The 19,936-nt window shown below is 47.9% G+C and overlaps 1 protein-coding gene across 6 annotated transcripts in view; it reads left to right on the top strand.

The window, feature by feature from the left end:
* LOC128884035 (potassium voltage-gated channel protein Shal) overlaps positions 1 to 19,936 on the top strand; it is an 80,686-nt gene that overhangs the window by 35,248 nt on the left and 25,502 nt on the right. For all 6 annotated transcript variants that reach the window (XM_054137020.1, XM_054137030.1, XM_054137040.1 and 3 more), the window contains exons 3-4: positions 9,919 to 10,107; positions 18,408 to 18,560. In XM_054137020.1, coding sequence (XP_053992995.1) covers positions 9,919 to 10,107; positions 18,408 to 18,560 — 342 coding nt within the window. The remainder of the gene's footprint in view (positions 1 to 9,918; positions 10,108 to 18,407; positions 18,561 to 19,936) is intronic.

Below are 19,936 nucleotides of genomic sequence, written 5' to 3'. Positions count from 1 at the left end.
CCTGGCGGATCTCTCGATCGGGACGCAGTCATAAACAGAGCGACGATGGTGGCACGGCGCGCACCTCTGACGTCATCGGCCCCCGGTGGTCCAGGTTTACTCGTGGCGTCTTCTTTCTCGTCCCGGCGTCGAATACGGCCAGTGCACCGCCGTCAGCGGCGTCACGCTATTCTTGAACGCGCTAAACACGCCCGCACTTTCAAACAGTTTACGCGCCAGCGACGTTAATAAAGATTACTCGGTCGAATCGATCGCCATCAGGAATCTATTCTCTGGATCTCGCGAATATTGTCATCGAGGTACACGAGACGATTTATCTCGACTTGTCCCTAAGGAAATTTTTACGGACACCGCGTTAATTTCAGTTGTTACGATAGAGAGGCGTTTAGCGTGTCAATTTCCAGGCCAATCCGTTCGCTGGTTTCCGAGATACGTTAATGTTTCTATTCCCATCAATGATTCAGACCATACTCCCGTCGCAAAGTTATCCCCATCGGTTCTTGGAACCGCTGACTCGAAACCGACGGTGTCTTGGGTTTGAAAATAGTCGACGATCGCATATAAAGTCCATCGACAAGCTCGCTTCGCGGAACGGAATCGCTACCGCGCCTGACTAAGTGATGGTTCTCCGTTCCGAACGACTGACGGGAATAGGGACGTTAACCTATCGTGCCGACCAGCTTGGAAAATGTATTTTTGAAAAAAAAGAAAAAGAAACGATTTTAAAGCGCGCCGTAGAGAGTAACGATATACGGAAAGTTTTGCGCAGCATGCCAGTTTTTCGAATTACATCATAATTCCTAGGGTGGGCCTTGAAACTTTAAGAAAACATTTTGCGAGTGTTGAATTATTTTTCTTCGCAGGCTTTGTTGCTCTATCGAAACGTATTTCTTTCTATAGGTACCGCAAGAATTTACGTATCGAGAAATCCGGTGGGTGCGGGTGAGAGATACAGTCGAGGATCGTTCGATTCGTAGGCAGAATTGCACTGTAGCTCGTAGAAGAAATTTAATCGGATCGGCCAAGTCGAAAAGAAAAGAAGGATGGAAAAACGGGATAGTGGAATCCGGCGATGGCTCGTTGGAAAAGCGATTGGTCGTCGATCCTGACGTCTCGAGTTCCACCACCCCTTTTTCTTTTTCTCTAGACTTCTACAATTACACAAGTTTATTTGCCACCTTGGTTTCCCGATAATCGATCTTAACGACCATGGTCGGGAGCCTTGGACAGCGTTTCGATTCCAGTAGAAAAGAAACGAATCGCGAAAGGTTTCGACTTCTAAAAATAACTTTCGCGAAAGGTGGCAACCGGTGAAAAGCGAGGAAAATAAAAAGAAGCGGGAAATTCTATCGTCAGGGTTCGACGAAGCCTGTCAACGAGTTTTCACCTCATAAAACACGTCGGCGTGCGTTTTACTCGCCGCGTACGTTCGATAAATCAAATCGGGCTAGATACTCTGGCTTAAATTACTGCCGACGCGCTGTCGATTCGTTATTGCGCCGATAAAACATCGATTTATGCGACCGCGCGGGCCGATCGGATCGACGATTGATAGGATGATTTGTAGAAAAAAGAAAGGCAAAAGAAAGACACGGTTGTTGCGTCGATTCGAACGAATGCAGGGAAAGAAGGTCACCCTTTTGGCGGTTCGGGGCGAAAATCGAACCCGGTGCATCGGATTGAATTTATGTCCCGGTGAGAGAATGTAGTCTGGGGGCTATAACGTTAATTAACGAGTGGTAATTAGCAGGCGCTATTAGGAGGCCGTTTTCGGATCGTCGGCCGTGTTATGAGCGGTATTACGGCCGACTTAACGACCGTGGCACTGGCGTGTTTACAATGGCAAAAATCCGACCACGTTTTCGAGGAAATTTTTACGCGAACGGTTTACGAATCTGGAATTCCGAAGTCGGTGATGGTCGGTTTTATCGTCGATACCAGCGACCGATGTTTACACAAAATTCACATCTCGCGAAGTCGCGAGATCTATTCGTCCTTTGATCCGCAGCGTTAACCGAATTTCCGAGGAATTATCGAATTTGACTCGTCGTTATTTCGCGAGTTTCGCGCTCTCGTTGTGTGCTCGATGTACGAAAATCATTCGTGTCCGTTGTTCCAATTGCTTGTTACGGACATTTTTTTTCATCAAGATTTTACCAGGCGCGTGTATATTCTCTGTTTTCCTCAACGCCCGAACGTACCTTCGTCTAGTTCGACGAATATTGGGGGTAAAGTGGACACGGAAAAATCAACCTGTGCGTATCTCTTCCTCATCGACGAACATTTCAGTTCAAATTACAAAAAAAAAAAAAAAAAAAAAAAATATGAATACGCGAGGCTGATTAAAGTCACCATGAATCAGACTGTAAAACAACGAAAAAATCGACGATGCCTGTTCGATCTCGAATTCTCTCGACGAATTCCTTTCGTACGAACGTAGGAGGCGCGAGTCTGTATATTTAACGAATAATAACAATATCGCGTAGATATTCGAGCGTGCGTCTCGAAGCTGGCACGAAATTTATGTTAGTTTCGGAGCGTTATACGCGAACTATTACGGGGCCGCACCGGATCAACGTTAATTAATCGGGGACTAATTAGTATGCGCCGAATCCGATTGGTTGCAGCGGGGGCCACGCAGCAACGATCGAATATTCAAATGGCCTTGGCCTCGTATTGCGATGTAAGTCGATTTCAGGTGTGCCCGCCATAATTTCGAACAGATGTTCCAAAACTTCCGACCCTCGTTAAATTGCTGGCGTGTAGTCTGGATAACGCGGACTCGAATTTACGCGCCGGTAAATGCCGCTACAGCTCAATTAATTTTCCATTTAGAACGTTTAAATCGTTCGATTACCCTGACACGTCACGAATCGATGTTAGCAACCGCGTCTCACCGGATTACCAAACGCAGAATTCAATTTCATTTGTATTTTCCTCTACCTCGACGTTTTTATCGCGTACCGTTGCTCTTCCATCGTTGGTTAAAAAATGTAAATAACGCGCGTATTATTCCGCTCGCATCGTAACGCATCGACGATTAGCGCATCGAGGAGCGCGCCGTTGGAATCGTTCCGCGCAGCTTCATAGAATTCCGCCAAATCACTCCTCGATTTCCCGTTATTCTTCTCGATTGGCTGCACAACACAATGCTCGGAGTCGATAACAATGGAATTATCGAGTCGCGCGCGACAACAGACAATTCTCCCTCTTTTTTTTTTTCGGCGAGGAAACACCGGCCACGAGAAGGCGACGCGAATTCCTTTGATCGAGGAGAGCTCTTCGATCGCCATTGTTCGAGCCGATATTCGGGATATTACGCGGTCGCGATAAATGTTCCGAGAACAATGAAAACGCGAAGAAGATTCCTTCGAGCGGATTAAACTCGCTAAAGGGACTTTTAATTGGAACTCTTTATGTCGGAGTGAAAATTAACTTGGCCGCCGCGCCGGTGTCTGATCCGTCGCATTCGACTGTAAGTAAAAGGATATCGACACTCGGCCGGGTGATTATTAAATTTCGTTCGATTCGTTTATTTAAGAGACTGTTCTCTGTGTTGATAAGAGGAATCTCGCGAAAAGTGCCGTCGTCGAAGCATTATCGTTCGACGATAAATTATGCATCGACGCGTCGCGTTACGTTGCCGCGTTGGCGATCTCTCGACGAGGAAAAAAGGATGGCGAATTTATCAGCGTCCGGCAGCGTTGCTCGCGAACGACCGGAAGTTACATAGATTCCAAAACGTATTCATGCCGGGACAATATCACGCGTAGAAACGGCAGAATGAAGTTCCTCTCTGAAGCGTATCTACGTCGCACACCGGTCTCCTTCTGTCCCAAACAACGCTGAATCGAACAATTCAAACGACGTTCGCGTGCACGCGCGTCTACAATGAAACGCCGATAACAATTTTTAGCGACGAAACGATCGCCGCGTGGGCGAGACTAGCACGAATAATCTGACGAAGAAGATGGACGTCTGAGTCTAGCCGGATCTGGCTACGAGACCTTAGTCTCCCTACTGGAAAGCGACGAGCGAACGCCTAATTGCCAATTCGGTCGTGTGGTCGGCAAAAGCTTCCGTCTAATTCTCTGTTAATAAAGGGAAATGTTACTACGTTGTGGTTTCAGGCGAAAACGAATTCTCTCGAGGCGATAAACTTGGTTGCCGTGGTCTCGCGTAATCCCTGATTATTCATCTTAAATATTCGCCTCGACCCGTGCGTCCTTTGAAATTCTTTCAGCGAGGGGCACGGGGTGAACGTAGTTGTTTAAAGTGCGGTCGCTACTCGATTATACGTCGAGAATTTGCATGCGATTTTCTTCTCGCTTCGTCGGAAATTCACTCGTATCCATGACCAGTTCGTTGCTGGCCGTGGGTAAAGCAGAATCAGTAGAAGGGAGGTTGTTCGTAGGGTAGCCGCGCAACGTCAGGGAGGAAACGTCGCGGGGGTAAAGCGTTCAAACGTCGGGACTCGGCGTTGGTTGGTTGGAAATATTATTTCGACGTTTCGTCGCACTTCCTTCTAATACCTTCTACACCATTCGCGGGCAAACTCTTTTTCTTGACGAAACCGCGAGAAACGGGACGGCGCAGCGGGGCTATTAACTTTTCAGTGAAGCGCACGATGGAATACGCTTTACGCCGGTCGGAGTCCTCGGTGAAGCGGCGAATATTTTCAGTACGGTACTTTTACTATTTTAATTTTCAATGCTCACGGAAAGTAGGTCTTGCGTACTTCATTCCGACGGCCCTTTCTTGAAACGCGAAAGGCCGCGCCCCTTTCATCCGTCCGTGACCCGCGCGTTATTTGTCGACGTTCGCTTAATTAACTTACCGCGAGGGGGGTCGGGGGCCGATGGAAGCTGAGAGCGTGGGTGGCGAGAGTTAGGGCGAACCGAAAACCCCACGGCGCGATCGTCGAAATCGTGACTTCTGTTTTCTTATCGGTCTCGCGGCATCCGCGTTCCCTCATCTTCCTTGGATTAATCGTCGAGAGCCACGCGATACTTCCGACCGCGTTCGTGTCCCTGCACCGATGCCCTTTCTCGATTTTCACCGCGAGCAGTCGCAACGTTGGATAACGGGCGAAAAACTATGAATCGTCCTCTCGAGCGCCAACAGAGTTTACGGAGACAAGGAACGAAGGTACTCGACACGTTTACGAAATTCCACGTCGCTTAAACGTAGCGTCTACGGAACCCCACGAAACGGTAGCTCGTATTCTTTAAAGAAGCTTGTATCGGGTTGTCCTGAAAGTTTTGCGCTAATTTTTCAGAAAAATTCAAAGGCCAAAATTCGTGGACTTTCCAGACGACCCAATATTTAAAAACTCATCGTGAGAAAAGAAAACACCTAATTTTAAACAAATCTTAATGTTTCCATGGGGGCGACATACTTCGGAGATTCCGACTAAAGACCGATCGATGTTTGTCGACCCGACTCGACCGGAACGTAATTCCGCGTATCTCTGTTTCTAACCCGAGAGGATAGTAAACATCACAAAAATGTATTCCGAGCTCGAGCACGTTAGGAAAATGTAAAATACTACCAGGCTGGCATTTCGTTCGCTTTTAATATCTCGTTGTCGTTGGCATATATTCTTTCGGAAAATTTCAACGATTTCCATTAGATGATTATGTTTGCGAAACAGCGACGTTCCCTTGTTATGGTAATTAAGCATTATAGGACGAAGGGTGGGTCTGGCAGCTCGCCGATGGTTAATTAATTCGGTATGGGACAACGGGTCGCTGCCATCCGACACGCAACATAAAAACTGCTGTTCGTAACCATATTAATTAGCATCGAAGTCGATTAATTCGCTCCGTGGATTTAATCTTCCGTGGCGAGCCTGTCTCTGCCATCGAACGTGCAGCGTCGCTCAGCGTTGTTGTCGTAACGCGATATTCGCGTTGTTTCGCCTCCGCCTTCGTCCGAAATATCGCCTTCGGGTTGTTGTGGAGTTCACGAAACCGTTGACACGTTTCCAATCTTTTTCTGTTCGAGCATAGTCGTACGGAGACTCCAGAGGCAATTTATCTTCGTCGTACTTTCGTCGCTTCTCCCGGTGTCCCGAGATCGTTCGGCTTTTCTTCGCTGGCCGCGCAACTTACGCGTATTGTCGGATCGATTAATCTCGCGCGACCCGTTCATTTTTTCCCAACGTTCGCGAGACCCTTTCCAGAAAATCTCATTTATCCGTTTCCGAGGGCGCGCGTCGCGAGCCACATCGTGATCGATCATCCCGCGTCCAATGGCACGGGACTTTCCGCGTCGTTGCTCGCTTCCGGTTCTCTTCGCCCACCGGACGACCGATCCGCACAGTTGTATCCTCTTCTCGTTGTTTTTCTTCCTTCCTATTGTTATCGCCGCGAAGCCTCGCGCGATGTTTCTCGTTGGAAAAAGCTTGGCTCGGCTGCGCGAAATGTACCGAGGTCCGTCCAGTTCGAAATTCGTTTGTAATCCCATTCGAAGAACGATTTCAATGTCACAGTCAGAGTAAATTTCGAACGAGCCCCTTTGCGGAGTTTGTCCCTCGACACTATCTGTCTTCTGTTAGCGTATTTCGTTGCCGCAGCATCGACTCGACAAAATGGACAAACTTTGTCTATTTTTACCGTTCCATTCTGTATACGTAACATTTCCGATGCAGTTTTCCTATTCAACGTTGGCTCTTCTGTCTTGGAGTTCCATCCGTCGAGTCCCATTGACAGAATTTGTAACTCCGCCAAGAGAATCCGTTGATGTTTTAGTCTGGATCAGTCCGCGATGCGAAATGTTTTCCATTCATCCGATAACCCAGTTTTAACATTTATTTAATGCGCTCATTTTTCTTATACCTATTTCCTTTACGCTCGAAACCTTTCGCTTTTGTCGAATTTATTCCTCGCTGATAATAGGATCCTCGAAGCTAACGAAATAAAATGAATTCTTTATTCGCGTTCAAAATACCAATCTTGGATAAGCTTTTGTATAACCTTTTTAAGATATATATTCTACGTAAAATTTCGATTTGTACATGTCACGTTTCGTACCGAGCAAAATTTAGAAAGCACCGCTAGAAGAATAGCAAACGTTAGGATTCGATCTCCCTCGTCCGATCCAAAAATCAAACATTTATGTTCCTCGCGTTCTCTAAGTTTATCGGCTAGCCAAACATTGACCATCGATGCGTAAATTAGACGAAATTACGAGAGAATCGTGCCCGTGAGACTATTCGCGGGCTAATTATAGCACAACGCCCGTCGAGGAAGCTCATCCGTGTTTACCATATTTATATTCGGCAAATGGTATATTTTCGCGAGCTCGACCGTTCGGCGCGGCGCATCTGCATCTGCGGATGTTTACACGGTCGACCACAGCTGCGAAATGTCAGGAAGTTGTCCTCGAATGCAGTTTCGACGGACACGGCCGCGACCGCGTGCACTTTCGATATCTTTTACCGTCGCAACAAGAACGTTTCGTTCGAAATCGGACTTGACGATTGGATTCTAACTCGGATAGGTTGTAATCTAAAGCCACCTGCTCCATTCCTCGTGTTCCGTCGGTGCTTTTCACCGAACCGAGACTTACAGAAAATTCTTTCGAGATCCCCGATGCAATGAAACGGTTTCCGCGTTTTACGTCTTTCCTAATTCCTCGTTCTCCTTATTCTCTCTTCTCTAAAAATAGTCTCATCCGAACAATTGCTTTCCACGGTATATACACAGACTTTATGTAGAGCACCGAATCGTGGGGCATCTCTGGTTCACGATCAGGGTCGAAATAAACCGATCCGAGTCCCGAAATACGCGATGTCCGTATGATCCAGACGATAGATTTAACGCGGAGAGCGCGAGTTTGCGGTTGCCTTTATCGTCGAGTGGCTTCGTAATTCCGGAATTGTACATTATCGTGGCCCGTTAAGGAAATTTTGCAGAAGAATTTTAGCGAGATCCACGAAGCACGATAAAAGGAGTAGCGGCGAAACGTGCGCGCACACTTTCGTACTAGCCGCGGGACGATTCAGACATCGATCCATCGCGATGTAAATTACCGACTTGATTTCCGGATAAACTTTTATTACCGATGACTATCGCCTGCGAAAAAACTAGGAGTTATTCGCGCCCCTAAGCTCGAGCCAGATCCGTGACATTGCGGTGGAATTTATCGAATGACGAACGCGATGGGAAAATCTCGGTTTCGAGGTTTTTTTAATTTTTTTTTTTTTTTTTTTTATCAATTTCCACGGTTCTCATCGTTTCACTCCGACGCGTTTCTCGTCGATTTTCGACGCTCGGTCGTGGTTAGAGGCTCGTTAAAGAGATATAGCTCGTTAATGATGGATTCGGTGCAGCTATCGTCGCGCTGCGTGCCGGAACGACGGTCATTTAACTCGCGTACTTTATATCTTCCAGCCGAGAAGCCTAGTGTAACGGCGCGGTCCTGTACGCTGTACTGCTTGCTCGAGATAAACGTTACAACGTCGTCTCGTAAATTACATCAACGCGTTATAGGGTTGGTTCTCGCGCGAGAAACTTGGTGGGTCGTGAAAAAATTTCCCTGGGACGCGAGTCAAGGTGTTATCAAAGGTCGCATCAAACGAAGGCGCGAATTGCAAATGCGTCGGATCGTTTCCACGAACGATTCCGCGTGGGAGGAAAATTGTCGCGCGAGTTGTCGCAGACTGTTACCGCGTTACCGCAACGTAAAATTAACTTAACGAACAGCTTTATCCCGCGTTATTTCACAATTAGGTGACGGCGTCTCCGCGGCTCCCGCGAGACGGAAGAAAGCTGCATCTCGATGCAGATGCGCGAGAAAAGTTTCCTCGGGTGCCCTCGATGCGAAACTTCATTTTGCCGCGGTGAATTATCATCGCATCTTATTACCAGAGTTGTGGAGCCAGAGGATGAGAAACGGTCGCGGTATCCTCGCGAAACGCGAAGGTTTCCGACTTGGCCTTAGGATTTACGCTCGGGGGTACGGCCGTTGCTAAGTTCCGCGGTAACTACATAGAAGCAAGATCGCGGAAAATATTATTCTATCGTAGCGGTTGCTGGATCCCGCGATACAATGGTCGGTTTCGAGTTCTCGATTTATCGTTTTCCATAACCGATTGGGAAAGTGTGGAAAATTGGCGCGAAAGCGACGATTAACGCAGCGTCAGCGGCAATTCCGACAACACTGAACCGCAGAGGTCGCGAAAGGAGCGAAAATCCGGTGGTTTAGGTGTAATCGTTTCGGAAACAGGCGTGGACGAGCTTAAAGCCTGGTATCGTCGTCGCGCGTTTGAATGGCGCGCAGTAATGTCGCGGGGAAAATCGCCGCTAAAAGCGTAATTGACCGAGCAGGACGGAGAGCAGGCAACTCCCGGTGGATGGAGAAGGAAAAAAGAAAAAAAAAACAGCGAGACAATGCGGGGTTGTTAGTCCTAATGACTTCTTCTGTGCCGCGAATTCGCGTTTTCGAAGCGAGAGAAGCTCCGATGCGTTTTTCCGTTGTCGTCGCGCAATTTAGCCAGCGGTACTCGAGGATTTCTAATGCGGTCCGGTGTTCCTCGTTGTTTTGCGCGGGACTATTTCACCGTACCTGGAAAGACACGCGCGATTCTCGCGTCGCGTTGACTCGATCCTTTCTTCTTTCGAATCCCGTTGTCTTATCCGCGACAGTTCCAGAACCTTTCGCGTTTGCTTTGTTTCCAACAGTTGCGGCACGCTAGAGCGACGTACTGCGAACTTTTGTAACATCAACTACGAACTCGTATCGACTCTAGTAAAAGGTTTGCTGTTTTCTATAAATATTATATCAAACGTTCTCAACCCCCTATCGAAGATGTCGGTTTTCTGATCGTAGAGAAAGATTAATACTGCGACCAATAGGATACGTTGCGGTCGCGATACATTACTAATCGTGTTTCTGTGTCCTTTCTTGTTGCAGAAAGCTAGATTAGCGCGCATCAGGATCGCGAAAGCGTCGAGCGGAGCGGCCTTTGTCAGCAAAAAGAAGGCGGCCGAAGCCCGATTGGCCGCGCAGGAGAGCGGCCTTCAGCTGGACGAGAGTTACAAGGAGGAGGATATTTTCGAATTGCAGCACCATCATCTCCTTCGTTGTCTAGAAAAGACCACGGTAAGTCTGTTTAGAATACTTTTCATCAACACCGTACCTCACGGTTAAGAAAGGTTTACGCTAGCAACAGGTTTTATATACGATTTCGTAACTCCTCCACGAACAGCGTGCGTTAAGTGTTTTTTACATTCCGTAATCACATTTTTTACCGTCTGAACCAATACAGCGATAGTGGACGGGCTTGTCCGCGCTATTCTACGCGGGCGGCGGAGCGTCGATATTTCCTTAAGGATATTAATACAACGTAGCCGGTATAAATATAATAAAAATACATTTTTCCACGGCATCTTCCATGAAGTATTACGTAAAGTCGTCGGTAATCCACGTAATACTTGTCCATCGAATACATGGAAGGCATGTTTCTCGCGTCGTGATATGCTTCCTTTCGTAAACTCTCGTTCGCACCCGTACTGGCTCCGATGTGTGAAACACCGGGGTTGGAGAAGGAACGTTCTCGTTTCGATGACGACGAGAGTTCCTCCGTTGGCGGAGAGAAGAAGCGCACGCTTCATTAAGCTGCACGCGGACCTCGTTTAATTTCGTGGCGTCACTCTGTGAAACGTCGTGTTATCCGAGCCGGTTCATTTCTCGGGCGAGAAGTAACGCCGACGCTTAAAATCCAGGAGTCCGTTTCGCGCGCTGCGGAGTAATTTGAATAAACCCCTTCTGTTCGCGTCTAATTTTAGCTCGCCGCTTGTGCAGGGGATGCCGTGTGCCACCCACCGAGCGCCACACACTCGGTGCACACACGGAGAATAACCCTTGCGCGTCACTGTGACAGGTACACGGACCGGCGCGTGTCGGTGAAATTGTGACACACGCGCGACCGTGCATACAGCCTCGCTCGCGTCTTCGCGCGATGAGATATAGAGGAGGTCTCGCCAACGCGTTCGATGCCGTGCGAATATTTTGACAAAAGGTTGAGAACCAATCGAAATCGCGATACTCGACCTGTCGCAGAAGCCAGAAATTTAGGCGTGCCCGACACCCGACCCGTTACGATTCTCGTTACCACGTGACCGGCTCTCCGTCACAGGTGTCATCGTCCGCCGCTCAGAATCTCGTCTACGCTCGAGCGAATTTTATTCGACCCCTTTCGGGCCTGAATTTCCACGACCAGAGACTACTATCGATATTTTTTCATGCTAATTATCAAAGAGATCTCGTCAAGGTGGTCTTCCGACTCTCTAACGCGATACCGGTCGTCGAACGACCGATAAATAGGTCAGTCCGCGTTCGGCGAATTGTAGCTCGGTGGCCACTCGAGCCTGAATTTCCACGGAAATTGTGTTAATTGCAAGTTCTCGGGGAAGGATTCATCGATTAAATGCAGAGGTTATCGGTTCGAGGGGATGCATCGTGCATTTTACGAATGCAAGTTCGAGTGTAATTCTGGCCCGTCTATTCTGAGAGACGCCAAGTGGTTTTTAATACGTCGTTCGAGTTCCCCCATTTTCAGGAGATGGATTGAACTTGATTCGAGGGTTCTTCAATATTTCAATCGCGTTTCCAAAACTGTTACACCTGACCGCAGTACGCTCGGACACGGCCAGGCGTTACCAACCAGAATTCCGTTACAAATCTAACTCTGGCGGTGCGAAAGTCGGGTCGAACACGGAAAGCACGAGTCGGACGCGTCCTGTGCAAGCGATTTTATATCTGACTACTGCACGCGCGGTACCAGAGTAAGCGGTAGCGCAAGGGATTCATTTCCTGGAGCCACCGATTATACTTGTCAAGTTTCCAAAGCTTGTCTCGCATTTCTCCGCCGCCGTACTTTACGTTACTCCGCGCGTTCCCTCCCGATCGACCCTTCCTTATCACTTTCCAATCGGGTTCGTCCCTTTTCGAGTCAACGTTGTCCAACGACAGACTCACTCTGCCGTTCTTAGCCTTCTTCCCACTCGGTGTACTTAACCCAGAAAGCAATACGATTCCGGCAACCTTTGTCGGGTCGTCGAGAAAATCGCGCACACGGCCTGGGGCTGTGTCGTTCTACTTCTTGCCGTTTACTGGATGCTTTTTGAGCACGCGTACGTGCCACCGTCTCGGTTTTCTGCTTACTTTTAGTCGCTTTCTTAGCCAGTGTCCCGCGAGTACTATCCGCGAGAATCCTTTTTTCCTCCTTCTTTTCCGTCGCATCGGAGGCGTTTTCGCTACCGTTCCTTCGTTCTGACCTTCGCGCTATCTCGTCCTTATCGACGATCGCTTTGTGTTTCGCAACAACCAGCCAAACTTTAGCAATTTCACAGTTCCAAAGTCGTTCGGTGGCTGTTGGTTGAACACCGTTGCCGAGAAGTTGCTTCGAAGAATCGTCGACGAGAGAAATTCGGTGTCCCTTCCGGTTTCGTGTACATATCGACAGCGCGACTTCGTCGTGTACCGTTCGACTTTTTTCTGTATCTTTGAAATACCGCAAACGACGAGCGAATCGAATATTCGAATGTTTGTTATTAATTATGGAGTAACTCGAATGGTACATAACAAAATCTATCTTTCTACGATATCTCTCTGTAGCCAGGTGGTCGAGCAACATTGATTAATGTGCTTGTACAAGAATCTACAATGAGCCCTCAAGGTCTGAGTTCTAACTTTCGGTTTGATTTAAACTTTGGGCTCGTTTGGGGAAGAATACTTAATTACGGTGGGAAACTCGACGGAGGAAAGGACCGGGTTGCCGCTTGACGTCAGCAATGATTAAAACGTAACTTCGAACGACGCTGATTCTTCTAGCCTAGAATGGTAACGTCGGGATTCGAACAATGGAAAATTGCTAAGTGTCTGGTTGGTGCGTCGAAGGATATTTTTACGGTTTCGAAGTTTTTCTATTCGGAAGTTTATCGAGGAACGTTGGATCGGCCTCGAGGGTAGCGACAATTCGCCGCGGAATACTTCCCCGGACACTTGTGCCGTTCTACTATTTCCTTTTCTTTCAAATTTTCCAATCGGAAGCTTCCTCGGTCCACGTTTCCCCCACGAAGAATGCCTTGACGCTTCCTCGTCAAACTTGTCCCGTGTTGTTTTCTCCGGTAATTGGCAACCGTGTTTCGCACTCCTGTTTTCCACGGAATCGCGAAACGGTGGATTCTGTATTCTCTCGGGATTCGAAAGAACGGTCCACGGATAACGATGACACGCTTCGCGATAACGTCACAAGGTATCAATGGTAGAACGCGTTGCGGTCGCCGGCGATGGTTCGCGGATCGGCTCCACGGCCGATCGATCAACCTCTTCCGTAATCGTGTCACCGTCCTCTGACGCGGTGTCGATTTTCCAGGGCGATCGGTCCACGTTCGCGACCGAAGAAATTCTTTTCCTGTCTCTGTTTCGCGACTACGAAGGGCCGGAAAATGAAATCCTGTTGGAATTCTATAACGACGACGAACAGACGTTTGGTCGTCGTCCGGAACATTGTTTTCTCTTCGGAGATTTATTACGATTATATAAATAAATCTTAGATCGTAGCCACCTGTATTCTCGATACGATAAATATCGATTATCGCGGCTCGAGAGACGAGGAAAAATACTTGTACCACGATCGCTCGATGAAACCTTGATCGCATTTTACAGCTAAACGATCGAGTCGATTAGAGGCTTTGTTTACATCGCGTGTTCCCACCGCGCATTGAATAACGCGAGATATAATTTATTCTATATCCTCGAGGGATATTGTCTCGAGCCGATAAATCCATCTATTTGTTCGATGTTCACGGAACGGGATTGGATATTGTTTCGTCGTCGACGGAAAGGCATGGAAACGATCTCGACGAGAGGTTTCGAGGCGAGTGTTTGCGTTTGTTGCGCAGCTCGCGAGTATCGGACGCGGCCAATCGGTGTCTTCGTGTCGATGTATTGATTTCTTCCGGGTCGTGGTCGGCCTCGATCGAATCTCATCGGAATCGGAGTCGTCGGGGCGAGACGTCATACCGGGGACTAATTATAGCTGGGAAACGGCGTTAAAGAGACCCCGAGAATAGAGCAGCCCCCATCGGATTTTCCGATTCGCGTGGCACAGCGGATGCAAGCGTCGCGGAAGAAAGTGTTCTCGCGTCGACGTCGCCTCTTCTGGACGCCTCGAAAACATCCTCGCGTCGTTCATCGCGTGCTCTTGCGTGTTAAACGACTCGTTCTGTGTTTCGCTTTTCGCGTGCGCGACGATCGCGAATCAAGGAGTCGTGCCACCTTGACGCTGTCAAAATAGAGGACGTTCTCGCGAATATTTCGCGACGACTCTATATGCTCGATCGAGATGCGTTTTATTTCCACCAAAGATGAGTAATATTTTTTGTGTTTACGTTGGACGCCAGGAAAAGAAATGGCGTTGTTTTCAGCTGCGACGTGTCAGGAGTTGATTCTATTATATATTTCGTAAACGCTGTTCGACCGAGAGATTCGCGAGAGGATATCGAAACTGAAAGCTTGGCTCGCTCGCAGAGTTCGAAAGTCTCGTTTCTGGAAATTCCGGATCTCGCAACGTGTCTCCGTTGAGTGAAGAGCGATCGAGAGAAAAATCTCGCCGGGTCGCGGTCCCTGTTCGACCGTTCGCCTCATTTTCCTTTTTCTCTGGCTCGAGTCTTTCTTTGGCCCTTGGTCTGTCTTTTTTCTCGCCACTCGGTCCTTTCCGGCACGTTTATTTCCAGCTGGACGATATTAAATTCACGAGAGGCCAGCCGTGTCACCGTTTTTCGGCGCGGCCGCCGAGCGATCCATACGCAACGCCGGATATTCACAGCTCGCATTTCCTTGCCGTTTTCACGCTTTCCACCGAGCGTGAATTTGCACACGGTGAACGGTGGTTTTAATTCTCCCGTCTGGTTCGTTTAGTGTAACCTACTTTCGTCGAAACCCGAATCATTTGCTTCTCCGATTCGTTAAAACATTTGTTATTATCGTTACCGTAAAGAACGGGGTGACCGTATTTACATTTTTTTGATTTACATTTAACGGTCGGCGTGAACGAATAAAATAGAGGCTACAACGTTTCGGGATAACATTCATCGTGACGCTGGTCGATGAACGTGCACTCGGTCCGGTTTAAAAGTCGACCTTTTATTTGGGTTCCGTTCGTCGGGTCGCGAAGGCGGTTATAAACGACAAGAACCGCCGAAAATGGACGCGAGCGCCGGCGACACCATTTTAGAAATGCAGCGACCGCGAGACGCGGCCAAGATGGATATGCATTCCCCGTGGAATAGAGGCAGCGATCGGTGTTCGTAAATCCAGCTAGGCCATCCTCGTACCCCGTAAATAACTCGCTACGGCATCCGACGCGGCCCCGAACACTTGTCGCGATTTTATTGCCGCTTTTACCTATTCCAATGTTCTACCATATTTCGCGGGATTGCGGCTAACGTCGGTGAAAATTTGTCCGATTTTTATGGGAGCTACAATTTAATCGCACGCTCCGTTACGCTAATTTCTAACCGTGTCGCGTTTTAACAAGGAGCAAAGCGGTAGTTTCGCGTTTGCAGTTTGTTTCGGTAGTTGTTTGTAAATGGCTCGATCGGGACGCGAAATAGTATCCAACGCTTTTCCAAGTAGATTAGTCCGATTGTACGCTGGACGAAACGAGGCGAGTCGCGCGGGAATTCGTTTAATTTATATTTAAACGTGCGCGGCTGAATTTCGCGAGGTTAGATCAATGGCTGCGCTAAATAGGAAGCGCAATTGGTGACACCTCCAAAACGGTGTCACGTCACGCGTCACTATCTTGGAGAGGTCAGTGCGTTTATAACCACCTTTACAATTCGTTGTACGAGAATAGCCGAGCATCGGTCTGTTTATAGAACGATTCCGTGCGCTTTCTTTCCGCGCGTGTCGCAACGTTTATCCGTCTCGAGTTTTCCTACGATACGTTCTCCAGGTTTTTTTTCGAACTGGTAGAATATATCGGGCCTTTAATTCAAATTTCCGAGAGATAAAATATACACAAATAGGATTAAAAATATACGCTATTCGGAATTTTGTCGAGCTGAACCGAACCTTACGAAAATGGAATACGTATTCGGTAAATTTGCACGAAAAAGTAAAGCGAGTCCGTTGTTAGTTCGGCAGGGAAATTTCGTAGCTTTTAGATACATATTTCTCGGCTCGAGTACCCGTCGCTTATTAACGAAGTTCTCGCGTAGAGTTTTTCGTCGAGTCCAAAAGTTTCTTTCCTCCGCGCGAACTTACGATAGACCATTCTTACAACAATTTTGAAACACTCGCGCTTCTTTAACGAGTTTACTTTTAGAAACTCGCGAAGATTGTATCCGTATATTCTTAAACTCTCGTTGAAATCCAGCCACGGTAAGTAGAGAAAGATTGAGTGTAGCGCCATTGCCGAACTAGGAACTGTCCTTTGTCCATCGATCAAAGCGGAACGCGTATCCTTGCTCCAGTATGCGACCAAAAGCCGTCCGAGTTGCCGCTTCGAAACAAACTTTGAGAGACACGCGAGTGTGTTCTTCGAACCGTCCATCGTCAACACTATCATCGAGACGGTGTCTTCGTGCCTGGATCGATGGAGGTCGGCTTCTCGCGTCGTTCTAGCACCGTGTTGGAAACGAGCGAGATCCATGGGATTCGGAAACCGAATTTTCGTACCATCGATCTTGGGCTTTGCGCCGTACCTCGATCCGAGGTAGACCATTTTTACAATTACATTTCCTTGGCGGATTCGCTAGGACGTATCGACGAGATTCTCGCAAGAGTGAAAATAATGGATGGAGCGGTGTCCTTTGTCAACCGGATATCCGAACCCCCTTCGAGGAGCTCGTTTTATTTTCACGCTCAGCTACCCCTCGCAACGAGACTTACACGATAAGGACGAGCTTAATCCGAGAATGGCGGAGAAACGGAGGCAGTCCGCCTCGAAACGCAAACTGCGAATAAACTTTGCGAATTGTCGAGAGACTCCCCAGGGCTTACGTACGACGCATTTAGTCGACGTTTTTCTTATCTTTGCGGCCTGTGAACGAATACTCTCCGTGTCCCGTCTTTGGAACGAACGTCTTCCGCTCGGTGGCGACGTTTGCGCGAAATAATATAAATTTTTCGGGTCGCTGTGCGAGGATTATATCGGATTCATGAAATTTAAATATCTCCACGGGTCAGCGGTTCTCGAACAGAGGACAACGCGCGAGCAATCAGCGAACATAGAGCTTTTGGTATTCCTGGAGCCGTTTGATTTCTTCATTATTCAACAAGTGAAGCTTGTCAATGTGAATAAATGAACACCGTACCGATGCAGTCTGCATCTCGAGATATTTAAGACTTATTGCGCGGATTTGTACGAACACAGTTCTAATACGAGACCTGCAAAGTTTTTTTTTTTTTTGTAATTCGCAAAATGGTGCAGGTGGGCCACGTATTTACAGCCAGATTCTCTAGCTGAAGTTCGCAGCAGCGGTATTTCTGGTAGGATTGCTCGGTCATAGATCAAATCCTGACAGGAGTGCACCTGGCCGTTGCGCAAACTCGTGCTTCCCCTCTGGCTATGTAATTCGAGCGGTGGAACAACTTCCAACATGTTTCGAGCAATACTCGATGGACCAAACTTTGGTTGGCAGCGCACGGGGACCTTCCGGAACGCGAATTCGACTTCGGTAATTGTTAAAAATAAAAGGATCGTTGCAACGATACGCGGAACGAAAATATTAATTATTATTAATAGATGGAAGAAAATTCATAAATATTATTTCTCGGCACAGAATATTTCATTATACGTAGAAATAGGAGGGTGTTGGGCGATGAGAGAGATTCCGTGATTAATTCAGTCTCGTCTATCGATCTCTGACTAAAGGTCGCGGCGTATGTTCTGGTATAGGAGAGAGTATGGCGAACAATTTAGAGGAAGGAAATTCTAGACTTTCCGTCGGCGCGAGGTATATTGACTTCGCGCGAGTCTGTGCAGTTACGTGCACAATCTACTTGGCCGCAAACGGCGTCCGATTAAAAATGTACAAACGAATTCTACGCAACACCGTTGACGAATCTTTGTCGATCAAAGATAAATTAATTCCTTAATAAGTACACGATATTTTATGTCTAATATCGCGTTATTAAATTGCGTACGATCCGTTTCGTTCTATTACTGTTACAACATCAACGTCTAAGAAATTAGGTTGTCTATTTATATAAACACTGGCACACAAAATAACCGAGTGCCAGTCACGAAAGAAACTTTTGAGGCAACCTAATATAATAATGAATGCGAGTTAAAATAACACCGAAACGTTTCATTTTCAAACGGTTACGACTCGATTTCGTGCTCGACTCGATTGAAACGTTAACGGCCACGGAATTATTTGTTTCAGGACCGTGAGTTCGTGGAGATGGAAGTGCCCTACAACGGTGCCCCGAAGAGGCCAGGCTCACCTTCGCCACTGACTTCCCCCGCGCACAGCACTGCCTCCAGAGGCGGCCTCCTGCACGCCTGCTGCGGCCGCTGCTACCCCCAACGTTACCAGGTACGCGGTCGCCGTATTCTCGCCTCGACGACCTCTATAAGCGAAGGTCCACCTTCGTCTTCCTCCCACTCTCACCAATCGCAGCCGGGCGGGCAATCGGTGCATTCCGATTATCACCCGATTGATCCAACCACGGTGCCGAATGTCGCGTTTAACGTGCCCGGTGACAACGATCGGCAACGTCGTCAGGGCACCAGCTCTTCCAGCCCCTACAACGAGACAAGGGTGTGAGCCGGGCTCGGGTCAAGGATTTCTTAGGAGACCGTTGATTCGTTCGAACGAGGAACGGTTTGCTCGACTTAGGATCGGAATTATCGTTCCGCGATCCTGGTGTCTTTCCGTACGAGTCCCGAAATCTCTCATCTCTCGTCAACGAGATGGACTCGAGAGTAGGACTTGTTGCTGTACGCAACAGGGTTATCGATGTGGCTGTCCTGTTTGGAACCATGTACGAATCAGATTTCACGGCGATGGAGTCTGTGGGTGGTCCAGGTAGCATCGAGTAGTCGCAGGAGTTACTTCGGTAAACGAGAAAATCGAGTCTTTTCCTCGCGTAAGTACGAACGATCTATCAATAGAATACAGAGACTGATGTCTACCCGATCGGTTAGCCCCCGATCTGGTAAAGGGTAACCGTTGTTAGTTTCGATCGAGGAACATCCATAGCCGAGCTGTGAAGTAATCTTAAGATTACCAACGTCTATTTATTCTTCGAGCTTTCTGGCGTTAGACGATTCTTCGCTGATAACGAGGACCTCGATGTGGTAAATTTGGGCGATCTTGCGGCCTATCGATTCTCGCCGATCCCCTCGATTTTTAAACGAATCGCACTTATTGCGAGCGAATCTGGTGCTAGAACAAAAAGGCTGTGTTCCGATCCAGGTTACGACTAGGTTACGTATCACTTGGAGATTAATTTTCGGGATTCGATTAAACTTTGTTGAACGAGGCTATTGGGAAAAATAGAAGATCTTCCTTTGATTTTGGAGTCGCGGTAATTGACGCGATTCGTTCCGATAGGTACTGGCGACAAAAGGCTCAAACTCTCGAAAAGCGAAATATCGCAATTGTTAGCGACGTCGAATCCCGATTTTTAAGCACGACCTCGGGACGTGCCATCGAGGTCGACCCTTCCTCGAGCACTGCCAGCGAGGGTTCGAATTTCGAACTCGCACTCGTTCCCCGGTGATATTCTCGCTGTTTTATCTCTCTCGTGCGCGTCGATCGTTCGGTACGCTTGATAAGAGCTGGATATAAGCCTGACGTTCGGAACAAAATGTGGAAAAATTTTTGCCGCCTTTCCTTCGAGAGAATAGAAAACGGGGTTACTCGATCTCGATTGAGCGGAACTCCGCGAAATACTGTACGCAAAGCGA

The sequence above is a fragment of the Hylaeus volcanicus genome, chromosome 1, assembly GCF_026283585.1.
Source record: "Hylaeus volcanicus isolate JK05 chromosome 1, UHH_iyHylVolc1.0_haploid, whole genome shotgun sequence".
NCBI lineage: Eukaryota > Metazoa > Arthropoda > Insecta > Hymenoptera > Colletidae > Hylaeus > Hylaeus volcanicus.
Note: the sequence above shows the minus strand (reverse complement) of the source record. Positions and strands in the feature narration are given on the sequence as shown.